At 51.7% G+C, this 20627-nt stretch overlaps 1 protein-coding gene across 3 annotated transcripts; it reads left to right on the top strand.

Moving 5' to 3' along the window:
• The first annotated feature begins 3025 nt into the window (after positions 1–3025).
• Positions 3026–17507, top strand: Sdsl (serine dehydratase like). 3 transcript variants are annotated; one of them, XM_029476904.1, is made up of 9 exons: positions 3227–3288; positions 8695–8823; positions 12533–12726; positions 12878–12917; positions 13634–13773; positions 15041–15129; positions 15741–15968; positions 16155–16279; positions 17159–17507. In XM_029476904.1, exons 3-9 carry the CDS (start codon positions 12553–12555, stop codon positions 17350–17352), a joined length of 990 nt encoding a protein of 329 aa, XP_029332764.1. In that variant the 5' UTR covers positions 3227–3288; positions 8695–8823; positions 12533–12552; the 3' UTR covers positions 17353–17507. The 3 variants fall into 3 exon arrangements, with proteins under 3 accessions (XP_021018322.1, XP_029332764.1, XP_029332765.1); XM_021162663.2 differs by lacking the exon at positions 8695–8823 and having other exon boundaries at positions 3026–3288; XM_029476905.1 differs by lacking the exons at positions 3227–3288; positions 8695–8823 and adding an exon at positions 9446–9507.
• The last annotated feature ends 3120 nt before the right edge of the window (positions 17508–20627 follow it).

Below are 20627 nucleotides of genomic sequence, written 5' to 3'. Positions count from 1 at the left end.
AGTGGAAATGAGGCACTCCTCTCAGAGATAGTGAGAGGCAGGACTTGTGTGGGTGGGGTTGACGCTCAGCACTGTGATTGACATCCCTTGCTTACCACCACCCCCTGCCATCCTCTTCATATAAAATGGCAGATGGGTAGGTAACACGAAGGAGATCCGAGTTCAAGTCCTGTCTCTGGGCAAGAACCTTGGCCTCCACAGCCTCTGTTCCTGTGTAGACTGGGATGACACAGATACCTCTGCTCCAGGCTTTGAATGGGTGAACCTGGTGTTCGGTGAGAGACTTGAAGTTGAACAGGCAGTCAGTGTTAGTAGCTTTCATCATTGATGTTTCTGTTCACTATCGACACCACCGTCAACACTATCACCACTCTTATCAGCATCTGTACTAGCAACCATCATCATCATCACCACACCACCATCATCATCTGCATGTACCTGGCTGTGTGCAGAGGCCTGTGTGTCCACAGGGGTGCACGCACACACACACACACACACACACACACACACACACACACACACACACCACACACACACACAGAGCCCATCTGCTTCTTTTTATAGTTTATTTATTGTGTTATTTAATGTATTTAAATACACTAAGTACTGTACATTAAATACAATAAACAACTTAGCTGTCTTCAGACACACCAGAAGAGGGCATTAGATCCCATTACAGATGGTTGTGAGCCACCATGTGTTTGCTGGGATTTGAACTCAGGACCTCTGGAAGAGCAGTGAGTGCTCTTAACGGGAGAGCCATCTCTCCAGTCCCCTGACTGCTTCTTTTTCTGCCCTGTGGTGTCATTGTTCCTTCTGATCATCCACATCATGGATGACCACAGGTGTGGGTCAGGGACATGGGGTAGGCAAGCCAGGACGACACAAAGCCCATGTGTGGACATAGCCACCTTGTGCTCTCTGTACCAGCATCTCATTGCCAGAGCACCGGGGTCCTGGTCCCACATCATGTGGCTCCTGTGTGTCAAGCCACACGAGCGGGTGGGCTCCCTTTGTCCCTTGTAGATGAGGATAGGCTTGGAGGACAGCCTTTGCTGAGAGTCTCCAGGGCCAGAGGGTAGCTGAGGATGCTGGGAATTGAACCCAGGGGGGCACTTGGGACTTGTAGTATTTAGAGAGTGCAGATCTGATGAGGAGGGTTGGGCTGGGGACAGGTGACAACGGGGCAGAACCAGTTTGGACACACCTGAAGGGTCTAGACTTCATTTTTTGGATTAACTTTGAGTCAGGGTCTCATGTAGCCCAGACTGGCCTCTGACTCACCGAGTAACCGAAGATGCTCTTCAACTCCTGATTTTCCTGCCCCCACCTTCAGAATGCTGGGATTACAGGGGCATGCCAACCGTGCCCACTTCATATGGTATGGGGGATCAGACTCAGGTCCTCGAGAATGCTGGGAAGGCCCTCTACCAGCTGATCCGGATCCCCAGCCCCCACAGTCAGCAGCTTTGCTAACCTGTTTGCATATACCCCCTTCCCACACCTCCTTGATCCAGAACAGCTGTCCTCAGGGCGGTGTGAGTTTTGTACCCACGGGGGACACTGGACAATCTCTGGAGATGTTTCTTGGGTGTCATCAGAGTGAAGAACATCAATGCTCAGAGACACGCAATTCCAGGGAGGCTGTCCTACAACAGGAAATGAAGCAGCTCCAGAATTCAACATCTGCATCTGAGGAACTCCGCCAGGTGACAGGAATGACACTCCGTCTTCTCTCCTCCTGGTGCTGGAGCCAGGACTTACCATCAAGTGTACAAAACATGTTTTGTTTTGTTGTTTGTTTGTTTGTTTGTTTGTTTTGATTTCCAATGTAGGATTTCCTCTGTGTAGCCTTGGCTGTTCTGAAACGTGCTCTGTAGATCAGGCTAGCCTGGAACTCACAGAGAGCTGCCTGCCTCTGCTTCCCGAGTGCTAGGATTAAAGCTTCGTACTACCAAGTCTGGTTTACAAAGCATGTTTTATTTAACTGCTACTGAAACATACTCCCTTCCAGAGGTGTCTCATGGGCATGTTGGCTCCCGCTTGTCATCCTAGCACATGGGAGGTTGAGGCAGGAGGATTGCCAAGTTTGAGAGCAGACTGGGATGCAGAAAGAGACTGTGCCTCTAAAGAGAAAAAAAGTGGCCGGGTGTGGTGACAAACATCCATAAGCCCAGCACTTGGGAGGCACAGACAGGAGGGTCAGGGGTTCAAGGTCATCCTCAGCTACCCAGTGGTTTTAAAGCCAGCCTTGGATACACAAGACTGTCTTTAAAAAAAAAAAAGCTTAAAAAATGGCTGGCAGGATTGTTTAGTGGGTAAAGACACTTGCTGCCAAGCCTGGTGACTTGAGTTCCATATCAGGGACCCACACAGTAGACAGAGAACTGGCTCGCACAAGATTGTCATCTGACTTCTGCAGGTGTGCCACAGCACACATGAACCCCCCCCCCCGACAAATAAATACAAAATATATTATTATGATTATGATTATTATTGGGTTTTTCAGGACAGGGTTTCTTTCTCTGTGTAGCCCTGACTGTTCTTAGAACTCACTCTGTAGACCAGGCTGGCCTCAAACTCAGATCCACCTGCCTCTGCCTCCCAAGTGCTGGGATTAAAGATGTTCACCACCATTGCCTGACTAAAAACCATTTTTTAAAACATTCTTTTAAAGGGAAAAGAAGCCAGGCGTGGTGGCACACGCCTTTCATCCCAACACTCAGGAGGCAGAGGCAGGTGGATCTCTGTGGGTTAGAGGCCCCTGGTCTATGGAGTGAGTTCCAGGAAACCGGGGCTGTTATACAGAGAGACTCTGTGTCAAATGAACAATGAAGTCTCTCTCCCTTCCTTGTTTTGGACTCCGTGTCCAAATCGGTGGCACTGGCTGAGGACCAGGCAACTGTCAAGTTCTTTCCCCTGAGGTCACCTGCTGCAACCCTCACTGGATAGGTGGGGACCTCCCAGAACACTCCTGGGTTTTCCTGGTGGCACTGACTCCCTGACTCCCACCGTGCGTCATTCCCAGGGACAAACAGTCTTTGCTAATGTGTAAAATCAGCCAGCAAGCCAAGGTCAGGACCTGGCAATCACCGGAGCCTCTCCCTGCGGTTATCATGATCTATGGTGACCCCACGATGGATGTGGGGAGCCAACCAGGTCAAACGCCCTGTGAGAGACCGGGCCACGGCTCACTGGCAAGTGAAGACCTTGACAGAAAACCTCACACCCCAAGAGCACGTGCAGAAGAGGCCTTCCTGATTCTGTCTCACGTGGCTTCGTTCTTAGGTAAGGTGGGTGCTTAATTCGAGGTGACAAAATTGTCGTTTTATTGTTGTTGTTTCTTTCCTCCTAGGGGTTACAGCAACATACAGAAGTCAGAGTGGCTGGGTGGTAACTGTTCAGTTACCTGGGGACCTTCTGTTCCTCCAGCCCAAGCTGCCCCTTCAGGGGACCCCTTCTGCCCCTCCACCCCAGAGTTGTTTTCAACTCTGTCACAAACTCTTTCCATTTCTCCAAAGTCCAAGAGGTTTTGTTCTATGAGACAGGATCTCACCATGTAGCCCAGGCTGGCCTTGAATTTCCTTTGTAGCCAAGGATATCCATTTATCTTGCTGCCACCTCCCAAGTGCCAGGATTACAGGCATGCAGCACTACACCCAGTGCTTAGCTGTAAGTGAGTTTTTAAGTCTCTTGGGAGGCACACCCGGATTAAATGTCCCTCAGAGCTTAGTCTCTGGTCTCTGGGATGGCTGACCCAACTAGTCACATTAACTTTTTTGCACCTGACTCCTTCCCTTGATCTGGGAATGAGTTGTGTAGGGGAAGTATCTCTGCAAAGGTTTCAAACTCAAAGGCACCCCAAGTTCAGTCAAGGGCTCCTGGGAGGGGGCTGAGTGGCAAGAGACTGAGAGGACGCGGTGACCCCAGGACAGTGGCCTTCCTGAGAGGATGGTATGGCCCAGGGTGGCTGATGGAAATAATGCCCTAAGGTGGGATTCTCTGGCCTCCAGGGGTCGAACTTCTTGGTTAGGGATGGGGAGTCTTTGAACTTGGCCAAGGAGCCATGCTGTGTTGTGTATGGGAAGATCTTGATCCCTGGTGGCTTAACCTGCCTGGACCTTGTTCTTACCTCATGCAAGGAAGGGAATGAGGTGAGGCTTGTGACCGAGGGTGGCTGGCAGGTGTCAGAGGCTCCACCCACCTCAGCAGAAAGGTCCCTTTGTCCTGGGAACAGGGTGCACATCTGGGCCACCCACCTCAGCAGAAAGGTCCCTTTGTCCTGGGAACAGGGTGCACATCTGGGCTGCGGGGGTGGGGTGAAGATTAATGAACAACCCAGAGGTCTGGACCTGGAGGCTGCTTGGTAGCCCGAGGTGTCAGGGACAGGAGTTGGCTGTCCACGCCAGCCCCTCCTCTCCCTCATCACAGCCAGCAACTGTGACTTTGAGCAGTGGACTTGGTTTCTCCAAACATGTTCGGATCATCAGAATGTTTTTCGTCCAGGTAGTTGTATGTTGTGTGGAGGAATGACATCACAGTGGCTTTGCCACCTCTGCTGCAGTCTCAGGTGACTTCTTTTACGACCATCAGAGTGACAACGGAGCACCAGCTGCAGCCCCAGTGTCTCACACACATCAGCTCTCCCAGGAGAGGGGCCTGTATCTCTCCCTACAGCTAAGCCAAGGCACAGAGTGGCTGTCTGACTTCCCTAGGGTTACTTAGCCAGGAAGTGGTGCAGCAGAGCCTGGCTCCAAGATCTGTGTTCTAAATGCTGAGCACATGGCCTCCCCATAGGAGCCCTGTGCCTAGTCTGCTGTTTCATTTCTGTTTTCATTGAAAATTAAAAAATTACATTTGTTTATATATTCTCTGTATGTATGTGCGTGTACGTGTATGTGTGTGTGTATACATATATTCATGTGTGTATGTGTGTATTTGTATGTATGTGTGTACATGTGTATGTATTTGGGTGTATGTGTACATGTATATATATGTGTGTGTATGTATGTATATGTGTGTGCATGTGTGTTTATATGTATGTATGTCTGTGTGCATGTGTGTATGTGCATGTTTATGTATGTGTGTGTGTGTGTGTGTGCGCGCGCGTGTGCACATAGATCAGAGGTCTTTCTCTGGCATCAATTCTGTCCTTATACCATGTTGATCCTGGGAACTGAACTCAGGTCATCAGGTTGGTGACATGTATTCATACCTGGCAAACCATCTCAATATATGTGTATATATATGTGTGTCGGGGGAGGGTTTGAGACAGTCTGGCTATGCAGCAATTCCTGATGTGGAGTTCATGGTAATCCTACTGTCTCAGCCTCCGGGGTGCTGAGATTACAGGTGTACCAGCACTTGGCTTGTTCTATTACTTAATCTCTTTTCTTTTATTCTCTCACCAATTTATTTATTTATTCAATTTACAGCCTGATTACAGCCCCCTGCCTCCTTCCCTCCCAGTCCCACCCTCCCACCCCTCCCCAACCCCCCCTTTTCCTCAAAGAAGGGGAGGCCCCTTGTGGTACCAATCCACCCTGGCACATCAAGTCACAGTAGGATTGAGGACATCCTTTCCCCCTGAGGCCAGGCAAGGCAGCCCAGCTATGGGAAAGGGATCCAAAGGCAGGCAACAGAGTCAGAGACAGCCTCTACTCTAATTGTTAAGGGACCCACATGAAGAACAAACTGCACATATATTTTTTTTTTCTTTTAAGAAAGATTTAGTTTGGGCTGGTGAGATGGCTCAGTGGGTAAGAGCACCAGACTGCTCTTTGAAGGTCCGAAGTTCAAATCCCAGCAACCACATGGTGGCTCACAACCATCCGTAATGAGATCTGACTCCCTCTTCTGGGGTGTTTGAAGACAGCTACAGTGTACTTACATATAATAAAAATAAATTTAAAAAATCTTAAAAAAAAAAAAAAGAAAGATTTAGTTTGACATGGTGATGCATGCCTTTAATCCTAGTACTTGAGAGTCTGAGGCAGATCTCTTTGAGTTCAAGACCAGCCTGATCTACATAGTGAGTTCTAAGTCAGCCAGGGTTATATAGGGAAACCCTGCACCCCTATGATGATGATGATGGTGGTTTTTGGAGACTGGGTTTCTCTGTGCAGCCCTGGCTGCCCTGGAACTCTATATAGACCGGGCTGGCCTCGAACTCACTGAGATTTGCTTGCCTCTGTCTCTCAGGTGCTGGGATTAAAGGTGTGCACCACCCCAGCCCAGCTTATTTTATTTTTATTTATTTTTTATTTTTTTAGTTTTTCGAGACAGGGTTTCTCTGTATAGCCCTGGCTGTCCTGGAACTCACTCTGTAGACCAGGCTGGCCTCGAACTCAGAAATCTACTTGCCTCTGCCTCCCGAGTGCTGGGATTAAAGGCATGCGCCACCACGCCTGGCTTAGTTTATTATTTTTAACCATGTGTATGGCATGTATGTTTGTGTGCACGTGAGTGCAGGCACCCATGGAGGTATCAGAACCGCCAGAACTGGGATTACAGGCTGCTGCAGGCGAGCTGCCTGATCTGGGTGCTGGGGACTGAACCTGAGTCTTCTTCAAGGGTAGCACTAGCTTTTAGTCATTTAGCCAGCACCGCTCTCCCACCCCCAGGTGTGTGCACGTGAGTGCACGTATGTAGTTGTAATTCTAGCATGTGGGTGGTGGAGGTGAGAAGTTAAAATGTTCAGTGTCATCTTCATTTGCATAGCAAGTTTAAGGCTAGCCTGGACTACACAAGATCTGTTTCAGGAAACATTAAAGAGACTCCATTCCTAGAGGCTTTGTGGTAGAGAGCGAGTCTCATGCGTGAGAGCCCTGGAAGTTTGCTGTTGGCATACCGTAGGCACATAATAAGTGCAGATTCTTGTCTACAGCTGAGGGACTCCTCCAGGAAGCCTTTTCCAGATTCCATCTTACAGGCACTTGAGCAAGACTGGCCGCTTATCAAGGATGGGGGAGGGGATGACGTGAGGGCAGAGGTGAGTTGGGCGGGGTCCTAGTTATAGGTCATGGATAAGCAGCTCCACCTCGCTCCAGGCAGCCAGGGGTTAACCATCAATCCTGGGAGGGGAGAGGTCACAAGACCCCAAGGAAGACACAGGACACCTGTGTCGTCTGGTCCTTCCTGACTCTTGCCTCTTATTTTTTATCTGGGGAAACTGAGGCTGAGGGTGCACTCCAGGGTCTCAGCCTTCAGAAGGGCCACAAGAGTCTGACCGTGGAGCTCCGAGCACGCGGATTTGACTAGGCTAACCAATCAAATCAGACATCTTTCTCCTTCTACTCTAGTAGTGTTGAGATTATAGACACATTACCTCATCTGGCCCTGTCACATGGGTGCTGGAGAGCCATACTGGGGTTTTCACACATGCCATCTCCTCAGACTCTCCTCAGTCCTTCTGTGACCCTAGAACTCAGCATGGCTTTCCATTGCCTGACAACACCCACCCCAACCTCCCACCAGCTCCCACCTCCTACAGCAAGGGCCTGTGGGAAGGCAAGGGACACACTATCTTGTTTGAGGTTAAAGGTCTTGGGACTTGGCGGGTGATAGGTGTCTGGTAAATATTTATTTATTGAGTGCAGGAAGGCGTGAGCAGCTGTTGCTCTGAACAGTAAATAACACCCAGGCTTCCTCTGCTGACTGTGAAATGTTAGGGACGGGAACATGATGTGAGAGTCACTCTTCCTATTCAGACTGGAGAACGGGACAACTGCTGGCTAGGCTCATCCTGTCTCCTTTCTGTTTTCCTTCCTTCCTTCCTTCCTTCCTTCCTTCCTTCCTTCCTTCCTTCCTTCCTTCTCTCCCCTTCCTTCCTTTTTTCCTTCTCTCCCCTTCCTTCCTTTTTTCCTTCTTTCCTCCCTTCCTCCCTTCTCTCCCCTTCCTTCCTTCCTTCCTTCCTTCCTTCCTTCCTTCCTTCCTTCCTTCCTTTTTTCCTTCTTTCCTCCCTTCCTCCCTTCTCTCCCTTTCCTTCCTTCCTTTTTTCCTTCTTTCCTCCCTTCCTCCCTTCTCTCCCCTTCCTTCCTTCCTTCCTTCCTTCCTTCCTTCCTTTTTTCTTCTTTCCTCCCTTCCTCCCTTCTCTCCCCTTCCTTCCTTCCTTCCTTTCTTCCTTCCTTCCTTCCTTCCTTCCTCTCCCCTTCTCTCCCTCCCTCCCTCCTCTTTCTTTCTTTCTTTCTTTCTTTCTTTCTTTCTTTCTTTCTTTCTTTCTTTCTTTCTTTCTTTCTTTCTTTCTTTGTTTCGACAGGGTCTCTCTATGCAGCCCCAAACTGTCCTGGAACTTGCTGTATATACCAGCTTGGCCTTGAACTCACAGAGACCCACTTGCTTCTACCTCCCAAGTACTGGCATTAAAGATGTGTGCTACCATGCCTGGCCTGCATCTTTATTATCTTGTCTCAAACATAAGCTGACCCCAGTGTGAACCCGGGCAAAGTGGCCTGACCCAGCAACAGCTCTGAACACAAAGTCAGATCTGGGGTGTGCCTATGTTATTGAAGGAGTCCACGATGAGGGGTACACTCTACCTCTTGCTGGCCAGCCCCTGCTAATGTATGCTTTCTGAACCTCCATTTCCACACTTGCTAGATGAGCCCAGGTCGTTCACGAGCCATGAGCTGCGTAAGGAAGACAGAGAGGATTGAATACCCCCATGGGTTCATCTTGGTCATTTTTTGTTGTGAGTTCTCACCAGGACCCCAGAATCAGGAGCTGTCCCTTTAACAAGGAGGAGGGGCCAGGCCCTGGTAGCCGGAAGCTGATCTGGTAGCCAGTGAGTCCAGGTTGGTCCTGGCTGGGCTGTCCTTCAGGAAGGTAAGGAAGGCATTGTGGGAGTGGCTGGGGACCGTGGGGCAGTGTGTTGGGCAGTGAGTGGGTGTAAGGGTGGTTATCAGTCGAGTAGCATCTGCCCTATCTTGTCACCCCACAGAAGGCAGGCCCTGCAGTCCCTGAGGGTAGTTAGCAGGGTGTGCTGGCTGGAGGGGCGGTCAGTTAGCTTGGCTTTCTAGTCTTTTTTTTTTTCCTGACTTAGCTGTCGTGTGCCACTAAATGGCCCATGGGGAAAGGACCCCAGGACTGTCAGAGCGGAGTGAGGACTAGACCAGATGAGAATCCTTACAAGTGGGTTCCAGTAAGAAAGTCGCAGGGCCCCAGCTGTTCAAGCCCTTTTATGTGGGTGCTGGAGAGCTGAACTTGGGTCCTCACTGCTCAGCTCCAGCACCTGCCTCAGTGGTGAGAGGTGGGATCCCTGGGTCTTGGCTCAGCTGGGTGACAGTGGTGAAGTGGCCCCTCAGGAGGAGCAGAGAGGCCTGGGAACAGAGCCGAGCTCTCAGCAGTTTTCCCTTGCTGCTTTTGTTTGTTCAGGGGAGGGTTTCTCTGTGTGGCTGTCCTGGAACTCACTCTATAGACCAAGCTGGCCTCGAACTCACAGAACTGTCTGCCTCTGCCTCCCGAGTCCTGGGATTGAAGGTGTGCGACTCTTATGGATAATTGCCAATGGTACCAAATAGTCTCATTTTTAATGAATGAATGAATGAATGAATGATGATGATGGTGGTAAGGAGGAGGGAGAGGAAAAAGAACAGTCCAGTAGATAAGATGCCACACAGTGGCTGGACAGTGGTGGCACGCACCTTTAATTCTAGCACTTGGAAGGCAGAGACAGATGGATTTCTGAGTTTGAGGCCAGCCTGGTCTACAGAGTGAGTTCCAGGACAGCCAGGGCTACACAGAGAAACCCTGTCTTGAAAAACCAATGCCATACAGTGTGGAAACCCCCACACCTGCACTGGAACTTTGAGCCTGTGGCCTTGTGTACCAACCCCTCTGGGTCACCAGTTACAAAATGGAGTTAAATACAGGCCTCTGTCAGGATTTCTCAGTGCCTTCTGAGATAAGAAGGAAGGAGCTGGGCATCGTGCCCAGTTTCCAGCCAGCCCCACACAACAGTTAGCCCTTATCAAGCAATGCAGGGTACAGTGGACAGACACCTCCTTTTCATGGTTGAACTTAATCCTCTTAAGGACCCTGTGCTGCCCAGAGCTGCCCAGTGTGTGGTGTGGTACATAATTAGCTCATTCTTATCTTTCTGGTCCAAGAGGTCTCTCCTGACTCCATACCCAAAGGAGACTTTTAAAAAAAAGATTTATTTTATGTATGTGGATGCTTTATTTTGTATATACATCTATATGTACACCAGAAAAGGTCATCTGATCTTATGAGACTAGGATTAGAGATGGTTGTGAACCATCTATAATGGGATCTGATGCCCTCTTCTGGTGTGTCTGAAGGCAGCTACAGTATACACACACACACACACACACACACATATGCCCTTGTGCATGTGAACACACACAATTCTTTAATAAAAAATAGAAATAGAATCCCGGACCACCAGCCTAAGGATGGAACCGCCAACAGTGGGCTGCACCATCGCACATCAATCACCTATGAAGAAAATACACCATGGGCTTTCCCATCTTGTAGGATCATCTTCTCAGTTGCGGGTCCCTCTTCAAAAATGACTCTAGCTTGTGTCAAGTGACATAAAAACTTGCCAGCACAGGAGTTTGGAGACTGGGTACAGCTCATAGGCCCCTTTCCCTGGGAGGGGTGCTGAAGGGGATGAGAAGGGTCTGCGTTGTTTGCCTTGTCTGGGGAGTTCCAGGGCCATCCTGACAAAGGTTCAGATTCATGAACAGACCCCCAGTCAAGTCACTTAAATAAGAGGTCCGGGTTCCTGGGCAGGAGAGATGGGGTGCAGCTCACACCCCCTGGTGGCCGACCTTGGAACTGCAAAGGGCCTGACCAATCTTCTGCTATAGAGACAAAAAGAGGGTAATTTTTCTTTTTCCTCTCCTCTCCTCTCCTCTCCTCTCCTCTCCTCTCCTCTCCTCTCCTCTCCTCTCCTCTCCTCTCCTCTTCTTTTCCTCTCCTCTCCTCTCCTTTCCCTGCTTGTGGACGTTGTACATCGTGGTGCGCACTAGGCTCCGCACCACGATGTACAACGTCCACATCTCCTCTCCTCTCCTCTCCTCTCCTCTCCTCTCCTCTTCTCTTCTCTTCTCTTCTCTTCTCGTCCCTTCAGCTTCAGTTTGGTAGTTTGAAACAAAGTTTTCTCAGTACGTAACTGAGGCTAGCCTTGAGGCTACTCACTTTGTAGCCCAGACTGCTCCTGAATTCATAGATCTGCCTGCTCCTGCCTCCTGTGGGATGGGTGGTATCCTTCACTACGGCTGCTTCTCCCCTCCTTTAAATTTGCTCCCTCCTTCCACCTTAAAGTGGTTCCTGGGGATCGATCCGAGGTTATCAGGCTCCTGTGGGAATGTCTGCTGAGCCATCTCACCAGACCCCTTTTATTACACCTTTTATAAATTATTTGTATGTATACATGTGTTTGCCGGTGTGTATGTCTGCCCACCAGGTGCATGCAGTGACAGAAAAGGCCACAAGAGGGCACCAGACCCCTAGAACTGGAGGGATTCGGAGAACAACCAGGGTGATGAATTCTAGGGAGACAGGCTTCAGGGAGCAGCTCCTTTAATTGGGGTGGGGAGGGGAGAACAACAGCTTCTTAAACCTTTGGGGGAGAGGCAGGGAGGGAGTGGTCCAACTCCTTCCCATCTCAAGACTTTTGGGGTTGGACACAACTTGATCCCACTTCTGCTCTGGGTTGGCATCCACTGGTTCTATGGCTCCCTGGGGCCATAGGCTGTGAGCACCCCAAAGGGTGCCAGGAACTGAACCTGGGTCCTTTGCGAGAACATCAAGGTCTCTTAACAGATGAGCCATGTTTCTAGCCCCCCACCCCCCTTTTGAGACAAATTGCATTGCCCTGACTAGCTTGAAACTTGTTATGTAGCCAATATAAAGCCATCACCTCCACACATTTGGACCAATGTGAACCATTGTAAAGCTACATACATATTTACATTAAAAGGCAAAACAAAACCTTATGGGTCAGTGTGGTATCATACCATTATAATCCCAACACTAAGGAGGTGGAGGCAGGAGGATGGTGGATTCCAGGCTAGCCTGGGCTATCCCTCAACAGCAACTATAATAAAAGCATCTTTGCTTTTAGAGACACGGGTTGTGGCTCCTACAGAATGGATAAGTGGGAGAAGGGTTTAAGATTGCCATGGGCAAAGGTGAAGGAGTACGGAAGGGTCTGGACTCCCTGGCACCCGCTAAACCAGTGTTTTAATGAAAAACAAAACAAAACAAAACAATGAATGAATGAAGAATGAATGAATGAATGATTTTTTTTTACTATTCTTTGGTTACACTCTGTGTCCTCAGCACTATGGGCAGTCATAGGTATTAAGTAACGGGCGCCCAGGACAATCTGCCTTGTTCAGATTGGGAAACCAGGGTGCAGAGATGGTCAGATACTCACCTGGACCTTGAAGCTTGGATGCTGGCTAAGATTTGCGGTGGTCGGGCTCAGGGGCCTCGTCCTTCTCCTCCCCCTGTCATGGCTAAAGAGTCTGACCGGGTGCAAACCCTTTATGCCTCCTTGCAGGTGGTCAGCACGCTGTTGGAATGGAGGAGGCCTTGGCAGAGCGCGTCGGGGCGGAGCCTTTCCACAGGGTCACGCCCCTGCTGGAGAGCTGGGCGCTGTCTCAGGTGGCAGGCATGCCGGTCTTCCTCAAATACGAGAATGTGCAGATAGCTGGCTCCTTCAAGATCCGGGGCATAGGTCATTTCTGCCAGCAGGTGAAGGAGGGTGGGCACAGGACTGTGGAGGAAGTGCGGGAACCTATGGGGGTGGGGGAAAGGACTGTCTGGTGTGGGTGGAGCACCGGGCTACATCCCATAAAGGTTTCCATGACCGAAGTGACGCCAACTCCATCCTTTCTCTCTCCAGATGGCCAAGAGGGGATGCAGACATCTGGTGTGCTCCTCAGGTGACCTCATCCCCTTTCTGTTTTATTGGGAGTCCTTGGGACTGGGGTTGGGGCAGGGGAGCCAGCCAGAGCAAAGGTTAATATCCAGGGCTTGGCTTTTCCTTCCTTCCTTCTTTCCTTCCTTCCTTCCTTCCTTCCTTCCTTCCTTCCTTCCTTCCTTCCTTCCTTCCTTCCTTCCTTCCTTCCTTCCTCCCTTTGTTACAGGCTGACAGGATTCTGGATTCTCCTGTCACCATCTCCTGAGCGCTGGGGTTACAGATCTCCATCACCAGGCCCAACTAAGGATTAGCCTCATCAGGTCAAAGTCTCAGAGAGCCATACCATCTGCTCTTAAGTCCCTTCCCCATAATCTGAGACTTGTGGTGGTCACAAACGGCAGAGACCCACCTCACAGAGGTTTAGACCAGGGGCTCCAAGTTCTGAACACTCTTTGGATAAATGGCTTTCAGGCCCCGCTGAATCCAGCCCTTCAGTCTCTTGCTTCTCCTTTCCCCTCTCCTCTCGTCCTGGTCCCACAGTAGCCTGGGCGACATTCTCATGTCCGTAGCAGTCACCGAGGTTGCGTTCTCTGATTGGCTTGACGTAAATCAGCAAGGTGGGTGGGTGGGTGGGGGGCACAGATACTCAGGTGACTTATGGAGGTTTGGGGAAAGGAGGGAGGGGGAGAGAAGGGGGGCACGAGAAGCCTGAGGAACTCCTTTCCTCACTGTTCCCAGGGGGCAATGCGGGCATTGCGGCTGCATACTCGGCTCATAAGCTGGGCATCCCTGTCACCATCGTGCTCCCAGAGGGCACCTCCGTGCAGGTGGTGAGGCGGCTGGAGGGGGAAGGGGCCGAGGTCCAGCTGACTGGGAAAGTAAGGAGGTGGTGCGGGGCTGGGGCGGGGCTGAGGGCGGGATTGTGTCCTCTTCTACTCCACTGTAGGGCATCGCCTCCATTTATTTGTGGGTGAACACTGGCCAGAAACAGTGTCTTAGTCTTCAATCTTCTCTCGGGAGGGCAGAGAGAAGGGAGAAGGGGCAGGACAGGAGTGTTGCACTTTGAGGGCTCGGACCTCTGCCCCACCCCGAGAAGACTCCTGTCAGAGGCCTGGGAGTGTCCCCCTAACCCCTGTCCTCAGGCATACTGGGACCTGAAAGGCTGGCAGTTGATAAGACAAGACCCTCTGAGTGATTATGCCGTTTCTTGTTCTGAGACCCCAAGGAGGAAATAACGGGACCTCCCTTGAAGTTGTGCCTGAGCTATAATGCCCAAATCAGCCTCTAAACACACTGTGCAGCCCCTGGCACCACCCCAGCCCTTTCCTCATCTCCTCTGCTTCCTTCTGTTTTGTTTGGTTTGGCTTTCCAAGGCAGAGTTTCTCTGTGTAGCCCTGGCTGTCCTGAAACTCATTTTGTAGACCAGGCTGGTCTCGAACTCAGAGATCCACCCGCCTCTGCCTCCCAAGTGCTGGGATTAAAGGCATGCGCCACCACGCTCCACTCACTTCTACCAATCACTGGCTCACCCACTCATCCATCCATCTATTCTGGAACAGGGCAGTCATGTCTATACACCTGGGGTTTATCCCTCTGGGCTCAGCAGGGCTGTGGCCCTGAGTGGGACACAGCAGCTTCTCCCAAACCCTCAATCCTATGGGTGGAGTCTGTCCCAGGCACATGTTCCCGGCATTCACAGCCCACCCTGGCCGTACCCCAGGCAAGCTCCATGATTAGGGGATGCCCAGAAGGTGACCTCTGGGTGACTTAGGGTGGGCACAGGGGTCAGGGTCAGGCTTGCCTGTGTTTCAGCTCACCCTGGGCCACCATCAGGAGACAAAGACTTTCATGGATCAGCCGCTGGGACCCAGCTGATCTGCGGGGTTGGTGTGAGAGACTTGTCCCCTCCTGTGGGTCTAAAGTCGGCTCTATGTGACCAGCCTTGGAGCTGTTCTAGCCCTGTGGGTCACACAGCATTCGGGTCCCTTTGAGTTTGAGGGAGATGTGTGGTGTCCTTTGGTCCATTTGGAGGTTGCCGTTCTTATCCTGGGAGGTGTGGTGTCATTCAGGGGGACCCATAGGAAATGGGGGGGGGCTTCACCACAGTCTCTGTGGAGTCTCTGTGGGGCCTCTACTTCTCTTCAGGTCTGGGATGAAGCCAATGTAAAAGCACAAGAACTGGCCACAAGGGACGGCTGGGTGAACGTCTCCCCGTTTGACCATCCCCTTATATGGTAAGGCTGCAACTATGTTCTTAGGAAGCCAGAGTGTGTGGGGGTAGGAGGACCCTCACTGGACCGAAGAGAAAACTGAGGCCCAGAAAGGAGAAGAGACTTCAAAGCCAGGCAGACATGGGTTCGAACCTGGCCTCTTGGGAATTGTGTTTTATGTAAAGCACCTCATGGCCCGTGCCTCAGTTTCCCCATTGGTGAACTGGACATTGTAACATGAAGTATCCTCTGTTGAACATGTCCTTGGGGCCGGGTGCACAGGCTGCTGGCATTCCCTTATTGCCTGCCTGCTTCTCTTCTGTAAGGAATAGGTAGCTACTAGGAAGCCCATTGGGACACAGAGAGGTCAAGACACTTGCCCGAGGGCACACAGCTGGTCATGGGGCTGCTTCCAGAACTCCAGCTGATCCCTCTTAACTGATAAGGATATTCTTGGGAAAGGCAAGAAAGACTGGGAGAAAAATGGGGAGACATGTGGGTGGGTGAAGAAATGAATGGATGGAGAGCAAGGGTGAAGTCCAGGGGACCCCTCTTGCATCATGTTGCCTCTGAGTGGCAAAGGAGGGGTCACCTATTCCGGAAGTCCCATCATGTATCACCCTCAAACCCCACAGGGAAGGCCATGCCAGCCTAGTGCGGGAGCTGAAGGAGTCACTAGGGACCCCTCCAGGTGCCGTGGTGCTGGCCGTGGGGGGCGGAGGGCTCCTGGCAGGTGTGACTGCTGGCCTGCTGGAGGTGGGCTGGCAGCATGTGCCCATCGTTGCCATGGAGACCCGCGGGGCGCACAGTTTCAATGCGGCCTTGCAGGCAGGCAGGCCGGTCACCCTGCCAGACATCACCAGGTAAGCCTGGGTGGGCATCTGAGGGGGTAGAGGATGGGGCGTCTTTATCCTATGGTCTATTCGTCCAAGCTGTTTGGGGGGTGCAGGCACCCCATAGGTCTGCTTGACCTGATGTGGGTGACCTGGGGACAGCAGGGTGGGGCTCTGACGTGTCTGCTCTTCCACCCCCCTTCCCCCATCCCACAGTGTAGCCAGGAGCCTCGGAGCCAAGACGGTGGCTGCACGGACCTTGGAGTGTGCAAAGGAGTGTGAGGTCCTCTCTGAGGTGGTAGAAGACCGGGAGGCTGTCAGCGCTGTGCAGAGGTTCCTGGGTGAGCGAGGCCTGGCACTCTGTTCACTCAACCTTGTCCTCAGTGTTGGGGACTGGGCTGGCTGGGCAGTGGTGATGTCATGGGGGCGTGTCCAGTGGTGATGTCACGGGGGCGTGTCCAGTTGTGGATGGGAGGAGGAGAAAGCCTTAGCAGCTTCAGGACCTTTGCACGTGCCCTTCCCACATTCCTGTCTCCAGATGTCTGTCCTGACCCAATCCCCTACTGCTTGCCCATGTGATGACGAGTTATCCGTTATGGTGCCTTCTCCAGGAAGCCACCCTGATCTCCCCACACCACCTCACTAACAAGAGAGCTCCAATACACTAACCCTGCTGTCTACAGCTGCCTAGTTTTTAATCTTCTGATGAGGTGTGGCTGGGTCGGGGTGAGGCTTTGTGTCTTAGCCACTATTATGTCTCTTAGGTCTTCCTAGCACAAAGCCAGGCAGAGAGTGAGGTGTTTGTTGAATGAATAGATGAATGTATGAGTGGAGAAGATTAGTAATGGAAAGATGGGCAGTGGAGGGAAAGAAGGATGGATGGGTGGGTGGGTGGATAGATGGACGGGAGGATGGATGGGTGGGTGGGTGGATTGACAGGCGGGTGGATTGATTGGTGGGTAGATGGACACACTGACGAACAGTCTGATGGATGACCAATCAAATGATGGGTAGGAGATGGGTGAATGGCTCCTGGTTGGATGGCTGGTGTTTCAGACAAAGGCTACACTGATGGATGGACAGACAGACAAGTGATGGAGCAGATCTGTAGAAAGTCAGACCTGTGATGTCGGAGGAGAGAGATGGATAGATGGATGCTTCTTGCTGAGACTGACGACAGCTCTCCCCCCTTCCTTCCCCCAACCCTGTCCTCCCCACAGATGACGAGCGCATGCTGGTGGAACCTGCCTGCGGTGCCGCCCTGGCCTCCATCTACTCGGGCATCCTGTGGAGGCTCCAGGCTGAGGGCCGCCTGAGCTCCACCCTGGCTTCTGTTGTGGTCATCGTGTGCGGTGGCAACAACATTAGTAGCCAACAGCTTCAGGAGCTGAAAATCCAGCTGGGCTGCAGCTGAAGAATCCCAGGGGCTCCCCCAGAGGTTCCTGGACACCTTGGTGGTCACTCACGGGACCTCGGTTCCAGTGGTCCTGCCCTCTTCCTTCCAGGTAGCCCTCCTGGGTTGCTCTCAGTGGCTCCCTGATGTCCAGTGAATAAACCTGACTGAGCTGAGCTTGTGGCTCCCTGGGTTCTGTGTTTTTATTCCTTCGGGCTACACAACCCGAAAGTAGGTTTTGAGAAAAATGCCTCTGTGTCACAGCATGGGCCGTTCCACGGGACCTTGAAATGTGTCCCTCCATGGAGGTGATGTCACTAGCCCTCCTCACATGCTTCAGGAACTTTTCTAAGATCTCCTGAGTCCTTCTCAATATCCTCTTTCAACAAGACCCTGCCACAGTATGTGTGAGTAGGTGACACAATGCACCAAGGTCATGTGGCTGTCATGTGACCCAGCCAGGTGCAGACAATAATTCTCAGTGTCACTAGGTTAGTCACATCAGCGTGGGTGCTGGCGGTAGCGGGGGTTGGGGCAGAGTCCTGTCCTGTGTCTCCCTGTGGGGGTCAGGCCCTCCAGACATAGGAAATCTTGTAGCAAACAAGATGGCGTCAACTCTGTTAAAGCCACAAGGGGGCAGCAGAGTGTCTCCTATGGGGAAGCCGGCTCAAGGTGGATTTGTGTCCCGCAACCCTGGAATCCCCCTTGGCTCTAACACAAAGTGTGTTTGTATTTGTGTGTGTGTCGAGAGTGGGGTGGGGGCGGGTGCTGAGGCCTTAGAGGTGGCTGGGACCCACCTTGTCTTTGTATGGGATCTTCTGATTCCCCTCACAGCCCGCCAGGTGACAGAGCTTAGCTTGGGTAACCACAACCCAGGGTGAGACTCAGTTCCCTGGGCCCATGGGCTGTGTGACCTTGGGCAAGTGTTCTATCCTCTCTGGGCCTGCATCGTACAGGCCACAGACAGCAGTGACCTCCACTCTCAAATGTGCTGTCTGTGCTGTGTTCTCTCCTGAACCCCAGAGACGGCCCTCACTTCCCAAGAATCCCCCTACAGACACCTGGGGGAGCCAATCCCATTTCCTTGGAGCCACAAATTGTGACTATGCCAGGATAGAGATTTTGGCGCTAAGAGTCCTGAAGCTGGATGGGGACAGACCTGAGGACATCTATTCTTGTTAATTAATTAATTAATTAATTCTCTCTCTCTCTCTCTCTCTCTCTCTCTGTCTCTGTCTCTGTCTCTCCTCCTCATCCTTCTTCCCTACTCCCCTTCGCTCTTGCTCTCACTGTCCCTGTATTCTGGACTGTGACACAGCCTGATAGGAGTGGGTGACCTTGGATCCGCCACATGTGTCCTTCAGTGGCTGTTCTTTCCCACTGTGAAGACCAACCGTGGGAGTCAGGAGGACCCAGGGTCCAACCACTTACCAAGCACCTGTACTGTGCTCAGGACTTTTATCCCATAATGACCCATGTGACATGGACAGCTGCTACCTTCATTCAAGGGAGGAAACTGAGTCAGAGCAGTTGAACCACTTTGTCTGGGCCACACAGCTCAATGTATAGACTCTCTACTTGTGCACTCTCCCCACCTCTACCCCTGCCCTTTGCCTCAGCCTGTGTCCCCTGCTGACCTTGCTCTCTATGCTTCTGACTCATATATATCCCTCAAGCCCTCCATTATGGCCACCTCCTCCCTGAAGCCTCCCAGGACTGCCCAGGCTGGCAATGTTCCTCCTTTCCCCTGACCCCGTGTCTGAGTGGCAGACTCTGTCTCTGTCCAGGTGTTCCAGACCCCAGGTAGCCCTCCCTGGTCTGGCCTCAGCTGGTGATTGTCTTTCTGGGAGACCTGTCAGCTGTTGTTTGCTCCTTGCCTGGCCTCTGGAGTTGCAGATAAGAGCCCCCAGAGGGTTGTTGACCCATCTTGATAACTCGTGTGCCCCTGAGCTCAGCTGAGACTCTCCAGTTGACACCCAAGGTATTTGAAAGCAGGGAGGGGACCTGGAGACAAAGGAACTGGGGACACTGCAGCCCTGCCACTAGGACTTGCTGTGACAGGGCCAGGCACAGGCAGTGGGTGGACATTGACTCTGACACCCTGGGCTCTCAGGAGAATGGAGCCTGGGAATGGATCCAGGTCAGAGCGTATTTGCCTGGGGCCATCCAGGGCCATTGCATCCTCTGTCTGCCAAATATGTGTTCCTGCTGACATGCATCCTGCTGGCCTTGCTGTGGCTGCCCACTGTTCTTCTCTTCATACACCAGGGTTCATCTAGACCCTCTGTCTCATCTTCAAGCTTTGTCTGGCAAAGGGTCTGTTGTCACCCTGGAGCAGGAAGGAGGAGGGAGGAAGGCGGAGCCAGTTGGCAGCTGCTTGGCCCTTTCAGTTGGGATGGCGTCCTGAGAAATGACACCTGAGGGTGACCGCTGGCTTCTATATGCGCACGCGCACACATTCTTCATTACACGTATGTGCACACACACAATGTCTTACTGATGGCTGTTTTAAAGAAAGGAGAGGAAGATGGGAGAGGGGGTGATGCAGAAGCCACATAGGCCGTTTTGGTTACGATGGAATCTTTAAATAAGTTCTGACCTTCTGATGGGCTAGCTCATAACCTACATTGATATGAGTCTCTAGCAGGTAAGAGGGAAAGCCATTTTGATTTTTTTTTCTTTTGACAGCACTAGGGAGCCAAGCCAGCTCTAACACATCCTAGGCAAGCCCCCTATCACTGAGACACACCCACAGCTCTGAAAAGTTACAATTTGTACCAAGGCTCAAAAACAACGAGGTGGATTGGGGGAGGGGGATGGGAAGAGCTGTAGTAACAGCTGTGCAAAGGTCCTGAGGCAGAGACCCATACCCATGGGCTGCCTTCTTCAGCCCCGTGTCCAGCTTAGGACTCATTCTCCATCTTGAGCAAACTTGGCCACTGAATGGACAAAGAAATAACACCCCCCCAACTCCTTACAGGAGGGTAAAGTTAGTTCTCAGCTACTAGAAAGACTGGCTGCACGCAATGTAGAGTGACCCTATGGTATGTGTGGGCCACAGTGGCTGGATGACCACTCACTCTCACAAGGATCTGAAATAACAGCCAGCCGCTGGGGCCCCACCCAGGCCAACTCACTCAGGACTTAGATTACTGGTTCAACCTCCCTAATGCTGCGCCCCTTTGATACAGTTCCTCCTGTTGTGGTGACTCCACCCACCCCCACGCCCCATCATAAAATTATCTTGTTGCTACTCCATAACTGTAATTTTGCTATTCTTATGAAGTATAAAGTAA

This window comes from Mus caroli, chromosome 5 (genome assembly GCF_900094665.2).
Source record: "Mus caroli chromosome 5, CAROLI_EIJ_v1.1, whole genome shotgun sequence".
Taxonomy (NCBI): Eukaryota; Metazoa; Chordata; class Mammalia; order Rodentia; family Muridae; genus Mus; species Mus caroli.
Note: the sequence above shows the minus strand (reverse complement) of the source record. Positions and strands in the feature narration are given on the sequence as shown.

Bases quoted from the DNA above. Each gene is read 5' to 3' on its own strand.
- Sdsl (XM_021162663.2), top strand. From the start codon at position 3,048: ATGTGTAAAATCAGCCAGCAAGCCAAGGTCAGGACCTGGCAATCACCG. The intron at 12,918-13,633 runs GTGACCTCATCC...CACTGTTCCCAG, and splicing joins ACATCTGGTGTGCTCCTCAG to GGGGCAATGCGGGCATTGCG. The intron at 15,130-15,740 runs GTAAGGCTGCAA...CAAACCCCACAG, and splicing joins TTTGACCATCCCCTTATATG to GGAAGGCCATGCCAGCCTAG.